The sequence below is a fragment of the Carcharhinus amblyrhynchos genome, unplaced genomic scaffold (assembly GCF_965287045.1).
Source record: "Carcharhinus amblyrhynchos unplaced genomic scaffold, sCarAmb.v2.hapA scaffold_52, whole genome shotgun sequence".
Taxonomy (NCBI): domain Eukaryota; kingdom Metazoa; phylum Chordata; class Chondrichthyes; order Carcharhiniformes; family Carcharhinidae; genus Carcharhinus; species Carcharhinus amblyrhynchos.
Genome location: NW_027649793.1, coordinates 165,778 through 188,822, shown reverse-complemented (window position 1 = coordinate 188,822; position 23,045 = coordinate 165,778). Strand labels below are relative to the sequence as shown.

Below are 23,045 nucleotides of genomic sequence, written 5' to 3'. Positions count from 1 at the left end.
TCCCTCAAAGCAAACACTTTCCAGTCTCTCTCCATCCCAAAAAATATTCAGCACTTTTTGTACTTTTGTTAACAAAATGAAAAATGTCACCCTGCTCCATACTGTATTCCATCCACCATGTTCTTGTCCGCTCACAACCTCTTCATATCTCTTTGAAGCCCTTTTCTGTTCTCCACACAAACTGTCACACTGAACTTCATACAAGCAGCAAACTGCGATGTCTCATTGATGTCAATGATACAGACTGTAAATAACCCACTGATCCCTGCAGTGTCTCTCTAACTATCACCTTCCAAATGGAAAATTACTGGTTATTCCAATTGTTAACCAATCTTCTATTGATGTTCATATATCACCCCCCAATCACAGGACTAATCATTTTGGACAATCGTCTGTGTGGCACCATATCAAATGCTTTTTGAAACTCCAACTGCTCTACACACGATTGCCCCGCATCTCCCTCACCCACTAATCCATCTGACTAGACATGTTCTCAAAATAATCCTTCTCAAACATCATTACCTCATAAGTGCGTCTCAATTTCATTTATTTATCAGCATTTCCACAGCATTAACATTAGATTCTGGCATTTTCCCACTGCTGACTGTCCTAAGTTTTGAATGATTTTCACTAATTGGTAATTCATTTCCTGAACAGTTACTGCACATTTTAAATGCTTTAGAAAAATTGATACTGGAATTGCTTTCGCTCAATTTCTAGGAAAGTAGAGCTGCTCCTCTATTTGTCTTCACACATCAATAAGGTTTTCTACAGTAAAGACACTGGATCAACACAGCCCTTTGCTACTGCACTATTCACCAACCCAACTCTGACCCCAGAACTCCCAGCCACATGCTATTGACTAGACTAAGGACAGCAGATTTCCATACACATTGGGAACTGTAACCTTCTCCCAACATGACTACAGAAATTGACTACAGCCTGCATTTATGTCGCGCCTTTGATAACATATGCCAAGGCAGTTCCCTGAGCATTCTCAGGATCCATCATACTGCAATGGGAGGAAGGTGGAGAAAGAAATACAAGGACATATACAGAAACTGAATAAAGAACAGAATTATAATTGTTGGAGAAGTGGGTGAGGGATTTCACTACCCTGATATTAATTGGACAGAGGAGTCAGTTAAAGGGATAAGGAAATGGAATTCCTACGTGCAGGACAGTGGTTAGTAATGCTATCGCACAGTGCCAGGAACCCAGGTTCAATTCCAGAGTTGGGTGAATGTCTGTGTGGAGTTTGTACGTTCTCCCATGCCTGCGTGGATATTCTCCATGTGTTCCGGTTTCCTCCCACACTCAGGGTCTGCAGATTAAGTTGATTGGCTGTACTAAATTGCCACTTAGAGTCAGGGGGGATTAGGAGGGTAAATACATGGGGTTACTGGATCAGGTCTGGGTGGGATTGTTGTCGGTGCAGGCTCGATGTAAGGAAGGCTTAGGTATGTAAAAACTGACAATGAGAGCTTCTTTAGACATATGAAAAGAGAGAGAGGGATCAACATGAACACAGGCCCATTTGAAAATGAATCTGGATGACAGTTATGAGGAACAAGTAAATGCAGAGGAGCAAAACAGATAATTTGTGTTAGTTTTTACAGAGGAAGATACTGGAAACATCCCATTAATACGAAAGAACACGGGGGAGGAATTGAGTACCATCACTAGAGAAGTAGTATTTGATAAACTAATGAAGCTGGAGGAAGATCGGTACCCTCGCCCTGATGGCTTGCCTCCTAGAATGCTAAATGAAGTAACTATATTGGTTGTAATTTACCAAAAATCCTTGGATCCTGGAGAAGTCAGTAAAAAGTCTGACAACACCAGGTTTTAGTCCAACCTATTTATTTGATAATATACTCGCAAGCTTTCGGGTTAGCCCCTTCGTCAGGTGAATGGAGAGTTCTGGCCTCAGACAGAGCATATAAAGCACAGACAAACTGAATTATGGGATGGATCTGTTAGAGACCTTTAATCCCGCAGATTGTCAGCGGCGCCGAGTTTTCCCCGTTGTTATTCCATCCCGGATTGAAGATGGGAAAGATTCTCTCAGTGAAAGTGTGGGTGAAAGTGTGGAGATGGGACATGTTGTCCGCATTGTAAAATGACACCTGTCCACCCTCATAGTCCAGGGAAACCCCGATCTTCCGGGGATTCACACTCGGGGTGAGGCGGGCCGGTGAGGGGGAGGTGAGGGCAAAATAACGAATTCCGGGTCTCAGCCACACAATCCACAATCCAGACTCAGGTCTCAGGGAGATTTTCCCTTTCCTGTTCAAAGACTCTCGGGCCACTCCCAGAATCCACTCTGTCTTCTCCCCCACCTCCACCTCCCAGTAATGTCTCCCTGATGTGAATCCCTCTGATCCCAGGACAAAGGGCCAGGAATCAAACCTCTCCGGGGTGTCAGGGAGCGGCTGCCGTTTGTCTCCGAATCTCACACTGGTCCGGTCCTCAGACAGGATGAGCCGGGGATTCGCTGTGTTCGGATCCAGAGTCAGAGAGGCTGGAACTGGGGGAAAGTTAAAATAACACAGTCAGTGATTTAGAGAGAGGGGGTGGGGAGGCGAGACAGTGTGAGGAGTGAGGAAGAGAGGAGAGAGGTTTGTGAGGGGGAGGGGAGAAACAGCAGGAATATAAGAACATAAGAAATAGGAGTGAAGAAGTTCCTCCTCAACTCTGTTCTAAACCGCCCCCCCTTTATCTTGAGGCTGTGCCCCCTAGTCCTACTATCCTTTCTGAGCGGGAAGAGTCTCTCCACCTCTATCCTATCCATCCCATTCATCATCTTATACGTCTCAATGAGATCTCCCCTCATTCTTCTAAACTCTAACGAGTACAAGCCTAGTTTATTCAGCCTCTCCTCATAGCTCAACCCCCTCAACTCTGGCATCAGCCTAGTAAACCTCCTCTGCACTCCCTCCAAGGCCAAAATATCCTTGCGTAAGTACGGCGCCCAAAACTGCACACAGTACTCCAGCTGCGTCCTCACCAATGCCCTATACAGCCGCAGCAAGACCTCCCTACTTTTATATTCAATCCCCCTCGCGATGAAGGCCAGCATCCCATTCGCCTTCCTGACCACCTGCTGCACCTGCAAGCTGGGTTTTTGCGACTCATGCACAAGGACCCCGAGGTCCCTCTGCACTGTCGCCTGCTGCAGTTTTTCTCCACGTAAGTAATAATCCTTCCTACCATTATTCCTACCAAAGTGGACCACCTCGCACTTGCCAACATTAAATTCCATTTGCCATTTCCTGGCCCATTCGCCCAGCCTATCTAGATCCTTCTGTAGACTCTCCCCACCCTCCGCAGAATTTGCCTTTCCACCAATTTTGGTGTCATCAGCAAATTTCGACACCCTACACTCGGTTCCCTCCTCCAGATCATCTATATAAATGGTAAATATCTGAGGCCCCAGCACCGACCCCTGGGGCACTCCACTAGTCACCATCTGCCAATCCGAATAGCACCCATTGACCCCCACTCTCTGCCTCCTATTTGACAACCAGTCCTCTATCCACGCTAACACCCTACCCCCAACTCCATGCCCCCTGACCTTCTGCAATAACCTCTTGTGAGGTACCTTGTCAAACGTCTTCTGAAAATCCAGAAAGACCACATCCACCGGCTCTCCTCTATCCACCGCCCGAGACACATCCTCGTAGAACTCCAGTAAATTTGTCAGACACGACTTCCCTTTAACGAAACCGTGCTGCGTCTGCTCTATCAAGCAGTTCCCCTCAAGATGCCTCGCTATTTCCTCCTTGATGACGGATTCTAACATTTTACCTACAACAGACGTTAAACTAACAGGTCTATAATTCCCCGCCTTTTGCCTGGCACCCTTCTTAAACAACGGCATAACATTCGCCATTTTCCAATCTTCCGGCACTTCCCCGGTGCATGGAACAGAGGGAGGGGAGAGGAGTGGGAAGAGAGCAGAAAGGAGATGTGAGGAGGAAGGGAGGAGGAAGAGAAGGAGATGGAGCACTGAAGTGGGCAGAGGGAAAACAGAGCAGCAAACAGAGGGAGCAGGAGGATGAAGAGCGAGAATGAGAGCAACATGAGGAAGAGGGCAAGTCAGAGCCTGAAGGTTTTAGATACAGTGTATAGACAGCAACTGGGTGGCAGATATTGTGGCAGGCTGTAAGAGAACAATATGAAGATGTGGAGTGTATGGGCAGAATTTAACGACCTCATTGTGGCTGTTTTGTGCTGGAAAAATGTCATAAAATCTGGCATGATATGACTAGCTGGAATGGAGCCCATTTTTGCACCCATTCCCATTTTACCACCAAAAAAATTGGCACAATCGGGAGCCTGCACAAAATGGGTGAAGCATCAATTTGCATCATTTGTATTCATACAATGTAGTTAACAAAATTCACTCTGAATCATCCCAGCTTATTTGCTGCAGTTGGAATCAGTGAGGAAAACACCAGTTGCATTCAGATAGCAGAGAGGGTGAGTGAGGAGGTAAGTCTCAGGTTTCAAATGGCTCTGTGTGGGTGGGGGGGAGGTTGTTTCATGTTGTACAGGTTGCATTTTGGAGTGCGGTGAGAGGCTGATGCTGTTCACGGGGTTCGACTTTGGATTCTCAACGCTGACCCAAGTCTGAGCGCTGATCTTGGGTCTTATTGCTGAATCTGGGTCCTAGTGCTGGCAGCAGCAAGGGCTGTTGCTGGCGGGGAATGGGCTGGAAACGCCCTGAAATGGCAGGGCTGTAGCCTCAGAATTTGTTAAGAAGTGCTGTTTCAGGCCTGGACTGCATGGATTCAAGGTTTGTGTTTGTGAGTGGAGGGGAAATGAGGACAGCTGTGTTGCTGGTTGTCTTGTGACGGGGGGGGGGGGGGGGGGTGGTGGTGCGATGTGGGGAGTATGTTTTGCTGGGGAGCTGTGGGGGATAATGTGGTGAGTGTGCATTGCAGGGGTACTGGGGAGGTATAAGGAGTGTGTGTTGCTGTGGGTCTGTGGGTTGGGGAATGTGGGAAGTGTGTGATGGTGAGTTCTGTGATGGAATGTGGGTAGTGTGGGGGTATGGGGAGTGTGCGTTGTTCTTGGACCGTGTAAGGGGGAGTGTGAGTTCCTGGGGAGCTGTGGTGGGGAATCGGGGTAGTAGGTGTTGCTGGGCTGGGGGCGAGCAGAGTTCTTTTAACCTCTCCATCTGTCTCTCCTCTTCCTGAAAACTCCCTCCCCACCCACCTGCTCTTCAAATGGCTCTCCCAATGTAACCTATTGGTCTTACTGTTCTTTGAGGAGGAGGGGCAGGAGGAGAATGTATGTGAAAATGAATAAGAGCATGGGAAGGGGCCAACTGGGAGAGTGGATGGAGAATGGGGATAGAGAGTGGGAGGGAAAGGTAAGTGCTTGGCAGAGAGATTGATTGTGTGACGTAGCGAGAGAGATAGTGGAAAATACTGAGGTAAGAAGGAGAGATTGATGGGGGACAATACATGATCCTCACTGGAGTGTGGCCACACAGGCAAGTGATCCCAGATAATTCTATCCCAGGCTTGCTTATTCTGTTTAAATTAGTATTACAATAAATTTAAATAATACATTCAACCTTGCATCTGTTCCAGGTGCAAGATTTATCGAGCCTGATGCCCGGTGCCGGTAAGATCGCGTGAGGTGAGAAACCGGGTGTGAACCTGACTTCTCAGCTCTCTGGCAATCTTACCAGCTCACTCCGCCCATCAGCTGGTGGGGCACAATGGTAATGTCATCCCCAAAGAGTCTACAAACAGACAGGTTTGCTGTGTGACAAACATTTGGCAGATGAAATATCATGTAAGAAAATGTGAAGTTATGCACATTGATAGGAAGAATAAAGAAGATGAATATTATTTAAATGGAGAAGGACTGCAGAAAGCTGCAGCTCAGAGGGATTTCTGGGTCCTCATGCATTGATTACAAAAAGGTAGCATGCAAGTTCAGCAGGTATTAGGAAAGACAAGTGGAATGTTCATCTTAACTTAAAAGGGAATGGAGTATAAAAATCGGGCGATCTATACAAGGCACTAGTTAGACAACAGCAATTCTGGTCTACTTATCCAAGGAAAGATATACTGGCATTGGAGGCAGTCCAGAGAAGGTTCACTAGATTGATTCCAGTATGGAGACATTTTCTCATGAGGAGAGGGTAAGTGAGTTGGAACTGTACTCATTGGAGTTTAGAAGATTGAGAGGGGACTTTATTCAGACCTATATAATTCTCTGCAGGCTTGACAGGACAGACACTAAGGCATTGTTTCCCTTTGTGGCAGAGTCTAGGATAAGAGGGCATAATCTCAGAGTAAGGGGTCACCCATTTAAGACATAAGTGAGGAGAAAACGCCTCTGTTTGATCAGTTATGGTAACATTAAATGGCAGAGCAGACTTGATAGGCCAAATGGCCTCCATCTGTTCCCATATCTTATGGTCTCATGATCTTAGAAGGGGATAGAAATAGTACTCATTACTCCAGATATGGTCTCACTAAGGTCCTGTGCCCCTGCAGGAACAATTGCATATTTTTATACCTGGGTATCTTTGCAAGAGACACTAACCTCCTATCTATATTCCTAATTACTTGCTGGACCTGCAGACTAACTTTTTATGATTTATGCACCAGGACATCCAGCTCCCTCTGTACCCTAGAGTTCTGCATTTTCTCTTGGTACAATACCAGACCAGACCAAACCCTAAATTTGTTACGATCTTGGATGAAACCTTAATATTTGATAGTGTCCAGAATAGGAACAATCATGTTTTAGTTCTTGGATCTAAATTGAAATCCCTGTTATTTACTAAGAGTATAAATCATAAGAATTAGGAGCAGGAGTAGGCAATTTAGCCTCTCGAACCTGCTCCGCCATTTAATACAATCCTGGTTAACCTTGTCTCAGCCTCAACTCCACTTTCCTGCCCCTTCAATGCCAAACTAATTAAAAATCTGTCCCGATCATGTCTGTGGGATGGTTTCAGGGGTCAGCAATGAGGCCTGTGATGTCTGTGAGGGAATTGGTGAGAAAACTGGTTTAAACCACAACTGTCTGTTCAGTGCAACTTCAGACCCGAATCTCCCACACTCAGTGCATTGCAGGGATCACAATCATGAATATCATTAAATGCTGTGGGGCACAGCATACTCACACCAAACAGCCTGAAATCTGTAGGATGAGCAGGAATCTGTGCATGTGCACATCTCTGGGAGATCACTGAAAAGATCTCCCAGCACCGCCCTCCAACCCCCTCAGACATTGCTTGCCCCCACAGCCCACCTACAAACACTGCTGCTCCCCACAACACCCTCCCACCCCCACAGATATTGCTGGCCTCATTGGTGGCCCCCAAACCAGTTCCCCCGCAGAGACAATCTCCATACAGACATCACCGGCCTTATCATTGGCAACCCCACCCAGTACTGACTTTGCTGCATCACCTCCCCCACCCCCAGAGAGACATTCCTCCCCCACCACACAGACATTGCTGCCCCTTCCTTACAGACATCGATACCCCCCCCACCCCCGCTGTACAGACATCACTGCACACCCTGCCCCCCCACCCCTCCCCTCGCATTGACATTGCTACCTACTCACCCCATGCCCCACGGATCTGGATAATGTGGATACCCCACTCCTTGAACATGCTGACTTCACTGCTGCCCTGCAGAGAACTTGCGTTGTGCTACCATACACAACCCCAGCTTGCGAGCATTCCCTCTATTGAATGGGAGTCCTCAGTATTGCACCTGCCCTGAACACAGCAGCTTATTAATTCGGAGCTCTGAGTATTGCACCTCCACCAGGACACAGCGGCTTATTGAGTGGCAGCCAATCAGCACCCCGAGGGACGCATAACATTCAATTGAAAGCAGCCTTCAAAATTTCTCACAAGGATTTGTTACCAACTGTCCCTTGACTGGCCAAAGTCCCTGCAACCGCCACCCCCCAAGAGCTGTATATAAACTGCAGGAATGGACACACAACTAATCACACCACAAAGATATACTTGAAGAAATCAGCCCCAAGATTCACTGAGGCCGACCAAGAGCGCCTGCTTGATGCCATGGAGGAGAGAATTCAGTCGCTCTTCCCCAGCCAGGCGCCTCGTCCAAGGGGTGCAGTCACCATTGGCATTGTGGGAGGAGTTGGCAGAAGTGGTGAATGCCTGGAGCCTGACACTGTGCTCTGGCCGGCAGGGGTAGACAAAACTGTACAACCTTCTTTGAGCAGCAAGGGTGAGTGAGCATCCCACTTGGAACTCCGCACTTTCTTGGCACAGATCTCAAACCCTGTGCGAGCATTCAACAAGGCCCCCTTCCCCCAGGAACAGAATCTAACCACTTCCCCTCACCCCTCAACGAGCACCCTTCAGTGGTGACCCTTTTCCCCTCAACTGCCATCGCAAAACTCCCGAGACACAGGCACACATTACACACCACACATTTGAATATATTAATGCTTGCGAGACACCTTAAGCTCCTACAGCAGAAAAGCATAACCGCTACGTGAGGGCACAGAGTGGTGATGGTGTGCCTGACCTGCAGCAGCTGACCAGCGTTGAAGAGCGGACCGCGGAGTTGGCAGGGGGAGATAGTTTATCCAGAATGCTGACGGACAGCCAGGTCGGCATCCAGTTTGCAAGTGAGCATAAGCATAGCCCTCAACGTAACTCCTCTTTGAAATAAGTGTGATGCTGTTTAGAATGTTTGACCTCCCTTCCCCTAATGTGTGTTTTTTTTTGCAGTTTTGGACCCAGGGGAACCTGGCCCTTTGGGTATTGGTGATCCCACCACCACCCCCGCTTCCGCTGTTCTGGAGCAAACTGCCCACGATCCCCCTGGAGAATACCTTGGAGAGAGACTTTGAAGAATCTTCTGAGGACAGCACCACTGAAACGGCACCGGCATCTACCACACAACCCACGAATACAGAGACTATCACCACAGTGGGTAGCTTTAGTGTTGAGGCTTCTGGGTCACTATCCGGTGAGCACATCACAGACACTGATGCACATCCTAGGGCTCGGGCACATAGAGGTCAGCCAGAGGTGAGGATTCAGCTGTCCTCAAGCCAGATGCCGAGCCTCGGGGCCAAGGCTGGTGGTGATGCATCAGGAAACACGAAGGGTTGTGGAAGGGCTGTCAGCAACCACACTGCGACTGCAAGGCTGTTTAGGGGAGTCCAACAGAGTGCTGCTGCAGGAGGTGGTGCTGACACAGTGTGTGAACCAGGCCAACATTGCAAGGGTTACGACCACAGTGGAAAGTCTGACCCAGGGGTCTGTCCTCATGGGTGACAGGGTCCAGGACATCCTGGAGACACAGCAGACCACGAGCGAGGGTGTTGACGCCATCCAGGAGGCACAGCCTTTCTTAGCCATGGGTGTTGGAAAACTGTTGGCCATGGCTGGGACTTTCACTGGCATTCTGGAGACACAGTTGGCCGTGCCTGTGAGCCTCGATAACTTAGCCCAGCGTCAGAGGGCTACTGCTGAGTGGCTCCAGAGCCTGGCTTGCTCACAGAATGCTGCAGTGGAGGGGCTCCAGAGCTTGGCCCAGTCTCAGAGGGCCGGAACTGAGAGATCACAGATCATGGGGAGACGCATCTGAGCCTCCAGGACTGGCACGGCCAGGTGATAGCGGAGTTCCTGGAGCTCAGTCCAGCTACCCAGGCGTCCCATGGAGTGTCCCTGGGGCCTCTGGGTCCCACAAGTGAGGAGGGAGGGCTGGGGCCCATGCCGGGGCCTTCCGCCCAAGTGATCCCAGACATCCCGAGTCCTTCTGATTTCCCCCCCTTCCGCACACCGGGGCATCTCAGGGCCAGCTAGAAGAACAGGGTGGCACCAAAATAGTGCCAGCGCTTGTCAGCTGGGGCTCTCCAGGTCCCGGCCACCCAGAGGACACCCGCCAAGGGCATCACAGGCAACGGGGTGTGCATCATTGCTGGACACCTCCACCTCTGGTGTGCATCCTGGGGTCGCACATAGAAGCAGCAGTAGACCACAGAAAGTTAGAAAGTTCTAGTTCACTAACAGAACATGGGTGAAGGTTATCCGTAGTCAGGGTTAATTGATCACAAACGTTAAGAGCACAATAAACTTTTATTTGCACTTCACAGCATCTCCAGGGCCTTCCTACAACGTCCCTCACACTCTGCAAGCTGCGCTTACCTCCTGACGCCAGTTCAAGGCTGCCACACCAGGTTGAGTCTTTTATATATCTACTCTGATTTGTGTCAAAGTGACATCACACCAAAGAGGTGGGAGACGCTAACCTGGGTGGAGATTGTCATGTCGATCCCGATAATGGCATTCCAAAGTATGGGAAGTGATGGAAATCAGTGGTTGGACAGTTTTCAATGCGGTCCCGGCAGCCCATTTTTTCCCGGTTAGGGGATGTGCGCGGGTCGTAAACACTCTGGGGAACCTGCGAAAAGTTTGACACAATCATCTCCCAACCCGACCCGCCAAAAAACGAGCGCATTGCAAAGGGAGAATTGCCCCCGTAATTTCTCCTCACCTGTGTTTTAAATCTGCCACCCCATATCTTAAAACTGTCAGCTTTTGGTTTAAATCGCCCCACAAGAGGAAACATCTGCTCTGAATCTGCTTTGTCAATGTCCCTTAGCAACTTGTATACCTCAATTATATCTCCTCACATTTTTCTCAGCTCCAGAGACAATCGGCCTAAACTGGCGAACCACTCTTCATAAGACAAACCCTTCATCTCCAGAATCAAGCTGGTGAACCTTCTCTGAATCATCTCCAATGCAATTCCATCCTTCCTCAAGAAAGGGCACAAAAACTGTACACAAGTGCAGTCTCACAAATGCTTTACACAATAGCAATAACACTTCATTAATGTTATGTCCTATACCTTTAACAATAAATATGAAGATTCCATTTGCTTTCCTTATTACCTGCTATACTTTCATCCTAGTTTTTTTGCCATTCGTGCATGAGGACACCCAGGTCGCTAATCATTTGCCTTTGTATTTTTCCTATCAAAATGGATAACCTCACACTTATTCACTTGAATCTCATCTGCCAAATTTTGTCCTATTCACTTAAACTCTCCATACCCATTTATAAATTTCTTCTTTTGTTATCACAACTTACTTTCCCATCTATTTTAGTGTCATCTGAAAATTTGGCTATGGTATCCACTATTCCCTGAATGCGGGTGATTAATATAGATTATAAAGAGTTGGGGTCCGAGGGCTGAACCCTTTGGCACCCCAAAAGTTACATCAAGCCAACTCAAAAAACACTCATTTATCCTGACTTCCTGCTATCTGCTTGTTTGCCAATGTTCTGTCAAAAATAATAAATTATCCCTCATCCCATGATGAATGAACCTTTTGTGTGGCACCTTATCAAATACTTTCTGGAACTCCAGTTATACTACATCTACAGGATCATCATTATCCACTTTGCTTGTTACATTTTTGAAGAACTCAAGCAAATTTGTCAAAGATTTGCCCTTCTGTTGTCTAAAACCTTAGTTAGACCTCACTGGGAGTATGGACATCATATCTTAAGAAGGATGATTTGACCATGGAGGAAGTTCCAAGCAGGTTTACAAGAATGGAACCTAGGCTTCAAGGGTTTAGTTACAAGGATAGTTTCGAAAAATTTGACCTTTATTCTCTCGAATTCAGGAGGTTGAGGGGTGATTTAATAGAAGTCTACAAAATATTCACAGGGATGGTCAGGGTGGATAAGGATAAACTAATTCCATTAGTTGAAGGCCTAGAACCAGGGGCCATAATCTAAAAATTAGAACCAAGTTGTTCAGGAGAGATGTTAGAAATCAATTCTACATGTAGAGAGAGGTGGATGTTTGGAACCCTTTCCCTCAAATAGTGGTGGATGCTGGATCAATTATTAATTTTAATCCCTACAGTGCAGAAGGAGGCCATTTGGCCCATTAAGTCTGCATCAACAACTATCCCTGTAACCCTACTTATTTCGCCTGTTAATCTCCATGATACTAAGGGGCAACTTAACATGGCCAATTCACCTGACCTGCACATCTTTGGAGTGTGGGGGGAAGCCACAGCTCCCAGAGGAAATCCACACAGACACAGGCAGAATGTGCAAATTCCACACAGATAGTGACCTGTGGCCAGAATTGGACCTGGGTCCCTTCCGCTGTGAAGCAGCGATGCTAACTACTGTGCTACCGTGCCACCATACTTTAAGTCTGAGATACTTTTATTCAGCAGGGGTATCAAGGTACACAGGCCTAGTACAGGTATATGAAGGTAGGCCACAGATCAGCCATGATCTTATTGAATGGTGGAGTGAGTTTGAAGGGATGAATGGCCTACTCATATTCCCATGTTCCTATGTCCCTTTTTCTAATGATGAGGATCGTTCCAAGTTGCTCCCTTTCTATGACCTCTGCATTTTCTGTATCTTTTGGGATGGTAGCGTGCTCCGTCGTGAAAACTGAGGCAAAACATTGACTTAGGATCTCAGCCATTTCTGTGTTCTGCCATGATCTTATTGAATGGCGGGGCAGGCTTGAGGGGCTAGATTGCCTACTCCTGCTCCTATTTCTTACGTTCTTATACAATCTTCATCTTCAATTGAATGGCGATGCCCCACCGAGAGGAACAATCTGTAGAATGGACTAATCACAAGTCTTAAAGGGACCACTGGAAAACCCTTTGGAAATGATGCTCTGTTTCCTGCTCTATAAACGGCAAGCGACATCATTATCACAATGCTGTTCCAGTGAGTTTGTGGTTTGGAAATTGGTTTTCTCATTTTCTACATTCAAACACTGACTGTTTCTCAAAATTATTGCACTGCTCCTGCGAGAATGAAGACAGCTTTTGATGATTTCTCTGTGACTAGGAGATGAGTTATTTTTCTTACTGTTGCTCACTGTTCCTTTCTCTCTCTCACCCACATTGTTTATCATGAGGGCTTCTTGTCCCCTGTCCCCTTTTCAGGAATCACAGAACATTTTCCCACAGTGCAAAGCAGTGGGAAACTGGACAGTGATTTTGTTCTGAAGATCAGCCCTCAGAATGGATTGAGCCTCTAATCAAATTCATAGAGTGGAAATGTGAATATTTAATCTGGGACCTTAAAGCCTCGTTAGTTTCTTCACAACTGTATTGGTAATCAGGAAAATGAATATAAGAGTTTTACCAGGAATACTGGGTTTCATCATTTCTCTCCAAGCTGTGCACTGAAAAAGGTATTTGAACTTCTCGATAGACAGGGCGGCATCAAATACTGAGAGTCTGCGCTCACCGTCACTAATCCTGTAAACGTTAAAAAGAGATGCAAGAAAATATCCAAAGTGAAATGGTAATCTTGTTTATTTTAATTGAAAAAGATAACTTATAAATTCAAGAGCAGAGAATGGAAACAGTCATGTCCTGAAAAAGGTTCAAAATCTGACAACAGCCCATCACACACTGCAGGAATTGATAAACATTTAGTCTGTCCACTTGCTGTATTATAAATAAAGTTTTAGAACAAAGACAAAGGCTGAAAACACTCCAAAGCTGAATATCCAATTCTGCAATCCCTGGACCCCACAACTCTATAAGAAGTCTCACAACACCAGGTTAAAGTCCAACAGGTTTCTTTGGTAGCACAAGCCACTAGCATTCGTAGCGCTACCCCTTCATCAGGTGAGTCACAACTCTCCCAGAATCCTGCTCTCTTCTACTTACAGCACCTTGAAGATCTCTGATTTCAGTCATTCCCTGTTGGGAGTTGGACCTTCAGTTGCCAAGGTCCTGAGCTCTGGAATTCTCTCCCTGATCCTTTCTATCTTTCTAATTCTCTTTCTTCCTTCGAAACACTCTCTGAAATCCACCTCTTGTCATCCGGATTAATATTTCCTTATTTGGCTCTGTGTCAATTTACTTTATAACACTCCTAGGAAACTCCTTAAGGTACTAATTTACGATAAAGGCACTGTATAAATACAAGTCATTACTGTTGTGTTTATGGACACAGAACCAGCTTGTATTGAGTATAAAATTAGAATCTGTTTCCCCTCTTTAACGTGAGACTTTCTTGGGTTGGTCAGGCTCCATGCAGGGATATGGGTGACCCACTGCTTGGGAACATGGACCGTGTGGCTCTCTCGGGGTCAGTGGGAAGGTCACAGACACTAACAGCCAACATCGGGCAAGTGATCACTTCCGGCCTGTGAACCGGATTGTATCAATTATACCTCCCGCTTGTTTATTACAATATTGTAGCAGTTATATAAAATCATTGTAATAAAGGTGGTTATTTTTAAACTCTGGTCCATGAACTACACACCAAATTTCCATGGCCCAATGACAGATCATTTAATGTTGTGACAACAACGAATAAATAAACAAAAATGATACTTTACTAAGTTTATTTTAACAAATAGTGGATTTCAGTAAAGAACATGTCCTACCTTCTCTCCCGACAAGCTTCCTCCTGAAAGAAATGAATCAGGAACAGTGAGGGTGACAGTAACAGATTTCAGGAGCAGTTAGACAGGCTGGTGAAATGAGCAGACTCAGAGCAGACGAGATTTCACACGGAAATGTAAAGTGATGCATTTTGGAAGGAAGATTGTGGAGCGTCAAATAAACTGGAATTGAACATCAGTCCCACTCACAGACACAGTGACTCTCACACACCGTACCAGACACACCCACACACTCACAACATGCAACTGGAACTGGATTACAATGGGAGTTCCAGGAGAAAATTAAACTCGGGAAACACAGAAATAATCACAAAGCAAGTTTGAAGCTGAAGAAAACTCATTCTCAGGAAATTACAGGTATTCCCAGAAATCTGCAGATAGTGTGGGATCCATTAGTTCAGAGACAGCAGAAAAACCATTCAGGAAGGGACACAAATTCTGTTCAATTCGGTTAGTATTTTTCAGTAAATTCTATATGAATTTCACAGTTAAGAACATAAGAAATAGGAGCAGGGGTAGGCCATCTAACCCTTCGAGCCTGCCCCGCCATTCAATAAGATCATGGCTGATCTGAAGTGGATCAGTTCCACTTTCCCTCTTTCTCCCCAGAACCCTTAATTCCCCTGTCTATCAGAAACCTGTCTACCCGTGACTTAAATATATTCACTGAGGTAGCCTCCACCTCTTCAACAGGCAGAAAATTCCAGAGATTCACCACCCTTTGAGTGAAGAAGTTCCTCCTCAACTCTGATCTAAACTGCATCCCCCCTTATCTTGCGGCTGTGCCCTTTAGTCCTGCTATCCTTTCTAAGCGGGAAGAATCTCTCTACCTCTGCGCAATCCCTCCTCAGCCTTCTAAACTCCAACGAGTACAGACCCAGTCTATTCAGTCTCTCTTCTTAGGCTAACCCCCTCATCTTCGGTATCAGCATAGTGAATCTTCTCTGCACTCCCTCCGCACCGCAAATACGGTGACCAAAACTGCATACAGTACTCCAGCTGAGGCCTCACCAGTACCCTGTACAGTTGCAGCAAAACCTCCCTGCTTTTATATTCTATCCCCCTCGCTATAAAGGCCAACAATCCATTCGCCTTCTTGATCACCTGCTGCACCTGCAGACTGGGTTTTTGTGATTTGTGCACAAGGACCCCCAGGTCCCTCTGCACAGTAGCATGCTGCAGCTTTTTACCTTTTAAATAATAATCCCTCCTACTATTGTTTCTACCAAAGTGGATAACCTCACACTTGCTAACATTATACGCCATCTGCCAGGTCCTCGCCCACTCACTCAGCCTATCCAGATCCCTCTGCAGACTTTCCACACCCTCCACACAATTTGCTTTTCCACTCATCTTCGAGTCATCAGCAAATTTTGTCACCCGACACTCAGCCCCCTCCTCCAGATCATCTATGTAAATGGTAAACAGTTGAGGCCCCAGCACCGATCCCTGCGGCACTCCACTAGTCACCAACCGCCAACCAGAATAGCACCCATTGATTCCAACTCTCTGCTTCCCATTAGACAGCCAATCCTCTATCCGTGCTGAGACCTTACCCCCAAATCTGTGCACCCTAACCTTCTGCCGCAACCTTTTGTGAGGCACCTTATCAAACGCTTTTTGAAAATCTAAAAACACCACATCCACCGGTTCCCCTCTGTCTACCGCACTAGTCACATCCTCATAGAAATCCAATAAATTCATTAAACACGACTTCCCCTTAATGAATCCGTGTTGCGTCTGCTCGATCAAACCATTCTTTTCTAGGTGCCTCGCTATTTCTTCTTTGATGACAGATTCTAGCATTTTTCCAACTACAGACGTTAAACTAACCGGATTATAATTCCCTGCCTTATGTCTGCTACCTTTTTCAAACAGCGGCATAACATTAGCTGTTTTTCAATCTTCCGGCACTTCCCCGGAGTCCAGCGAATTTTGATAAATAATTACTAAGGCATCCGCTATCACCTCTGCCATTTCTTTCAGAACTCTGGGATGCATTCCATCCGGTCCCGGGGACTTGTCTACCTTCAGTCCTGTCAGTCTATCAAGCACTACCTCTCTAGTGACAGTAATCGCATTAAGGCCCTTATCTCCTACCATCCTTCTATCTTTAATATCCGGCAAACTATTCGTGTCCTCCTCCATGAAAACCGAGGCAAAAAACTTATTTAAAGCCTCAGCCATTTCCTCATCACCCACCGCTAAATTCCCCCTTTCATCCTCCAAGGGTGAAACATTCAATCCAGCCAGTCCCTTCTTCTTTATATATTTGTAAAACCTTTTACTGTGATTTTTTATATTTAGAGTTTGTTTAGCTTCATACTCTATCTTTCCTTTCTTTATCACCTTCTTTGTCATTCTTTGTTGATTTTTAAATCTTTCCCAATCTTCTAATCACCCACTATTTTTAGCCGCTCTGAACGCATCAGCTTTTAATTTAATACTCTCCTTCATTTCCTTAGATAACCACGGCTGGTTAACCCTTCTCCTACAGTCCTTCTTTACCATCGGAATATATTTCTGCTGAGTACCATAAAAGATCTCCTTAAAAATCCTCCACTGTTCCTCAACCGTCCTACCAACCAATCTGCGCCCCCAATCTACATTTGCCAATTCCGCTGTCATCCTATCATACTCCCCTCTGTTCAAACAGAGGACACAGGTTCGGGACCCTACTTTCTCATCCTCCATCTGCATCAGAAATTCAATCACACTATGATCACTCATCCCAAGAGGATCCCTCACAAGAAGATCCCTAATTCTACCTGCCTCGTTACACAGCACCAGATCTAAGATAGCTCGCTCCCTCGTAGGTTCCGTTACATACTGTTCAAGGAAACTATCCCGACAGCATTCCAAGAACTCTTCCTCAAGCTCATCACGTCCGACTTGGGTCATCCAATCAATATGCAGATTAAAATCCCCCATAATTATCACTGTTCCGTTTCTCTACGCATCAATTATTTGCTTGCTTATAGCCCGCCCCACCTCAAAGTTATTATTTGGGGGCCTATAGACCACACCCGCCATCGTCTTCCTCCCCTTACTATTTCTTATCTCCAGCCACAACGATTCCACGTTTTGCTCTTTGGAGCCTATATCTTCTCTTACTACCGCCCTGATATTATCCTTAATTAACAGAGCTACCCCGCCCGCTTTTTCCTCCCGTCTATCCTCCCTAAACACCTGATACCCCTGGACATTCAGCTCCCAGTCCCGGTCACCCTGCAACCACATTTCTGTAATGGCCACTAGATCATATCCATTTGCGCTGATTTGTGCCATCAGCTCATTCACTTTGTTCCGAATGCTTCGTGCATTCAGGTAAAGTGTCTTTATACCAGCTTTTATTTGGACCTTATTTGTAGAAATGCTACTAACCTCTCTCATGCCCCCTACTCCTTTTATTAGTGGAACATCCTCAACATTTACCTGCACACGTACCCTCTCCTTTACTTTAGATTTTATAATTCCACCCCCCTGCACCCCGCAATTAGTTTAAAGCCCTATCTACAGTCCTAGTTATACGATTCAACAGGACTCTGGTCCCGGCATGATTCAGACGAAGACCATCCCATCTGAACAGAACCCATCTGCCCCAATACTGGTGCCAATGCCCCATAAATTCAAACCCATTCCTCCCACACCAATCCCTGAGCCACACATTCATCTCCTTAATCCTATTTACCCTGCACCAATTTGCACGTGGTTCAGGTAGTAATCCAGAGATAACCAGCTTGTCGGTTCTGCTTTTTAATTTGGTTCCCAGAATATCATACTCCCTCTGCAGATCCTTAGTTCCTATTTTGCCTATGTCGTTGGCACCCACATGAACCATGATGACCAGATTCTCACCCTCCCACTCCAGGTTCCTCTGCAGCCCAGATGAGACATCCTGGACCCGAGCAGACAACACACCCTTCGGTATTCTTTATCCTTGTCACAAAAGACAGTGTCTATACCCCTAACCACACTATCCCCAATTACTACTACATTCCTCTTTACTTCTTCTGCTTTGACCTCTGTCTGCACCACTGTACCGTGGGCAGTTTGCTCATCCACCTTGCAGCCCTCGTTCTTGTCCACACTGGGGGCAAGAATCTCAAACCTGTTGTGCAGATTCAGAGGCTGAGGCTTTTGGGTCCCCCCTCCTTCCTCCCCCCAACCTCTCTCCTTCCTCTCACCCTTCCTTCCCCCATCCCCTCCTTTCTCTCACCCTTCCTCCCCACACCTCCCCCCTTCCTCCCCACACCCCCCTCCTTCCTCTCACCCTTCCTCCCCTCAGCAACCCCCTCCTATTCCTGACCCTCAGAGTTAGTCAGTTTAGGGGGTTTGACTTTCTCTTGTAACACATTATCCAGGTTACACTCCCCCTCCCCGATGAGTCTCAGTGTCTGAAGCTCAACTCTTCAAGCAACCAGCACTTACTGCAGACATGGTCACTGGGAAGTACCTTGGAGTCCACCAGCTCCCACATCATACAGAAACAGCACATCACATGTCCCTCCATCAGTTGTTTAGTGTGAAGTTTCCCTGAACTGAGCCACAATATATTCCCTCACCTTCAGAAATATCAGCTCGTCTTTTTGCTCCATCTGTTTCTGCAACTTTGAGAGTTTCTGCTCAATGGAATTTAAATTCTCCTGAATCTCTCGAAGGTTTCTCTCCATCGGTTCTAGAATCCTCTCCTCTTCTTCCCTGAGATCTCTGAGTAATCGCTGCTCTTTCTCAGTGAGAATCTGGTGCATTTTAGTGAACTCGGACGTGATGTGGGTCTGCAGACTGCTCGACTGTTCCTACCCAATGAAATGTGAAATATAATTAATGTCCTGCGATAAAGGGAACAAAACTAACCGAGATCCCAGAAAATCAGCACAGGGAGACCTTACCCTAACTTCAGAAATCTTCCCTTTCTGTTTCTGTTCTGTTTCTAGAACAGCCAATTTCTTCTCTGTGAGAGAATCTAAGGAAGATTTCAGCTGATCCTGGGATTGGGAGAAAACAAAATCACAGAATGAAAGTGCTGGATGTTGAAAATGTGATAAAATTATCGTCTTATAAAATATTTTCCATTTACCTTGCAGATTTCAACAGCTTCATCAATGGGCAGGAAGTTGTGGGATTTGTGTTCCCGCGAATCTCTACAAATCAAACAGATCAATTTCTTGTCAGTTTCACAAAACAGCTTCAGTTCTTCCTGATGTTTCTCACAGTGAAGTTTACTTTCCTTCTCTTTCGGATTCAGCTTCAATTCTCGAGCTTTCCCGGCCAGATTCGCTAAGGCCCAATTTACCCTGAGGCTTTTTTCTGGAAACTCCTCTCGACATTCCGGGCAGGAGTTTATCTCCTTCTTTTCCCAACTCTGGGTGATACAGGAGCGGCAGAAGTTGTGTCCACAATCCAGTATTACCGGGTCTGTGAAAAAATCGAGACAAATGGGACAAATTGTCTCCTCAGTCAAACTCTGGAGCTGTTGTCTGGAAGCCATGTCCATACTCAGCACTTCCTGATTCAAACCGCTTTCAGTTTCGGTGTTACAGCTGCACATCCTCAGTTCAGCTATTTCCCGATGAAGTTCACTGCAGCACTCAGGGAATTATTATTACAGAGCGGGCCATGTCCTCACCACTTTCACACTGGAGATAAAAACCGGCGCGGTCTAAAGGATAACGGTGGGGAATCATTGAGCCCTGTCGGGGGTGGGGGGTGGGTCGGGGGGTGGTGGTGATGGGGGTTGGGCTCCCGGAAATGTTGACAGTGGAAAGAGGGAGAGCGTGAGGGAGAAAGGAGGGAGAGATGAACGGGATCGAGATTCCATTACATTTCTCTTCAGTCTGAACTCGCTGCCGATTAAAACCATTCTGGTGAAACTCGGTGTCAGATCCAGATTCAGAAACTGAATTGTGTTCATGACTGCAGCCGCTCACATGAAAACATCAAATACTATAAATATCAAAGAGAAATTTACACAAAAGCTACAGGGAAGATATTTAGAGGGTTCGATCTGTGAAGTTTGGTTCATTTTCTAGAAAGAATAACTTGCGGTTTTATAAATGCTTATGAATCCCTTCCGGGGACCCTGACCCAGAGAAACATCAACTGATGACGGAGTAAATACAGAAAATGCTGGAAAATCTCAGCAGGTCTGACAGCATCTGTGGAGAGAGAACAGAGCTAACGTTTCGAGTCTGGATGTCTCTTCGTCAGATTCCAACATCCGCAGTAATTTGCTTTGAACTGATGAGGGAACATTTGAAGTGGAATCTCTCCTCCAATATTGGGCGGAGTTTCTTCACACAGAGAATGGGGAGAATGTGGAACTCGCCGTCACATGGAATGGTTGAGGGAGAGAGAGTTGGTGCATTGATAGGGAGGCTTGGATTACAAGATGATTTTATACCGCACAGGTTGTTTTTGGAGTTTGTTTTTTGCCTGAAAAAAATGAGCTCACCATTCGACGAGATGGATTTACATACTGAAATTCTGCAATAATTCAATCTATGCTGCTACAATTAGTTGGCTTTGAAATCCGCAATAAAAATTATTTAAATATAAATTGTTGTGCTAACACAAGGATTTAACAGTAATAGTGCAGAACAAGTGATTGGGGAAATCAGGATCTGAACAGGGTCGCTGTCAGCCTTGGCATCTAGACTCTGACTTGTACAAGTCAACTCCAATCTACTGCACTCCTGGTTTCTCGGTTCATCTGGTGAAAATCGCAATAGGATTCATTCTGCCGGATGAAATGTTGGACACTGAACTCTCTCCATGGACCTCGTTAGACTTCACAGAGGATCATAGAGTCACTGAACAGCATAAAATCTACTATGATCCCGATATGTTCCATCTAAAGTGTATTCTTAAATAATTATTAATCTTAATTTACTGAGTTCACTATTAACAGCTGTATTCGTTTCTAAAAGGACATCGACACATCTTCCTTTCCAACAGCCGCTTATGCACAGCTCTGGTAATGCAGTGTTAGTTGTTCCTGACAGGAATTAGGAATATTCCCATTCTGCCCTTTCCAGCCTTTCAGCCTCAGAATTGAATTCAGGAACTTCAGATTCTAACCACCGTTACCATTCTGCTGTAACCATTAACACTGCTCTGGAACCACCTTATGCTTCTTCACCAGTCCCATTCCCTATTCTCTTATACTTTGTACCGTTACACCTTTAGACATTTAACCTCTCCTGTCCTGCACCATTTCATAGAACTTTCCCTGTTGTTATTCTCCGCCCTTTTCCCCCACACTGTCCTTGCTGAGAAATTATTTACTCTGTAAAATATTCCAGTTCCGATGAAAGGCGATCGATTTGAAAAGTGAATTCTGTGGCTCTCTCTATTGATGCTGCCTGATTTGTTGAGTGCTTCCTGTATTTTATGATGTATTAAGGATTGGGTCTGTTAATGTCTGATATATAACTTTCACTCACTGCAGGGTAAATACAGTCACGCTGCAGGGAGCTGAACAGAACAGGGGCGGGATTCACTCACAGAAATGTGACCTCAGCAATTTGAATGAGAAAGTGCTGAAACTCCCCATGGCTTCCAGACACCAGGCGGAGAGTTTCACTGAGCTTCTCTCCGATATTCAGTGTGAAGTGATGATTGCGAAGTGCTCAGTTGCAATCGCAGCTCCTCAGCGACTGAAACAGTTTGTGTCTGCATGCGGCAAGAACTGGACAACACCCTGAATTGGGATGATCAGTGGTGAGTAACATTCATGTAACTTAAATATGACGCAATGAACATCTTCAACAAGAGAGAATCTAAGCAACGCCTCTTGTTATTCAGCAGCATCGCCAGCACTGAGTCCCTCGCCATTCACAACCTGTGGTGTCATTGACCAGAAACAGAGTTGGGCGGATCATATATAAACTGCTGGACAAGATCGGAGGCTGGGAATGCTGCAGTAGGTAACTCATCTGCCATAGTTTGCCCCCCTATAAAAGACACACATCAGGATTGTGAAGTGATACTGTCCATTTACTTGGTGAAGTGTAGCTCTAACAACACACATGTAATTCAGCACCATGAAAGACAACGCAACCCGCTTCACTGGCTGCAGTGCTTACTGTAGAGAATATCTGCACTGTTCATTGTGAATTCATAGGTCACTTCTTTTTGCAATATTAATAAGGAATAGAATCATAGAATAGAATCGGTGCAGAAGGTGGCCATTCGGCCCATCGAGCCTGCACCGACGATAAGGCAGCAATCGCACCAACGATATTTGCAGCAATCCTCGGTCAGAAGTGCGGACTGGATGATCCACCTCGGCCTCCTCCATTGGTCCCCAGCATCTCAGATGCGAGTCACCAGCCAATTCGATTCACTCAACGTGATATCAAGAAATAGTTGGAGGCACTGGATACTGAAAATGCAATGGGGTCTGATAACATTCCAACATTAGTACTGAAGACTTGTGCTCCAGAACTTGTCGCTCCCCGAGCCAAGCTCTTCCAGTATGGTCACAACACTGACACCTACCCAACAATGTGGAGAATTGCCGAGGTATGTCCTATACACAAAAAGCAGGACAAATCCAACCCGGCCAAATACTGCCCAATCAGTCTACTCTCGATC

The 23,045-nt window shown here is 46.0% G+C and overlaps 1 protein-coding gene across 1 annotated transcript in view; it reads right to left on the bottom strand.

Annotated features, from left to right (window-relative positions):
* Positions 1-19,938, bottom strand: part of LOC145337545 (uncharacterized) — a 93,656-nt gene extending 73,718 nt beyond the window's left edge. The window contains exons 1-6 of the mRNA XM_080182336.1: positions 19,528-19,938; positions 19,340-19,435; positions 19,013-19,246; positions 14,430-14,452; positions 13,172-13,287; positions 9,620-9,831 (exon numbers count right to left, since the gene is read on the bottom strand). Of these exons, the coding sequence (XP_080038462.1) occupies positions 9,620-9,831; positions 13,172-13,287; positions 14,430-14,452; positions 19,013-19,246; positions 19,340-19,435; positions 19,528-19,938 (1,092 nt within the window). The remainder of the gene's footprint in view (positions 1-9,619; positions 9,832-13,171; positions 13,288-14,429; positions 14,453-19,012; positions 19,247-19,339; positions 19,436-19,527) is intronic.
* Between the last annotated feature and the right edge of the window lie 3,107 nt (positions 19,939-23,045).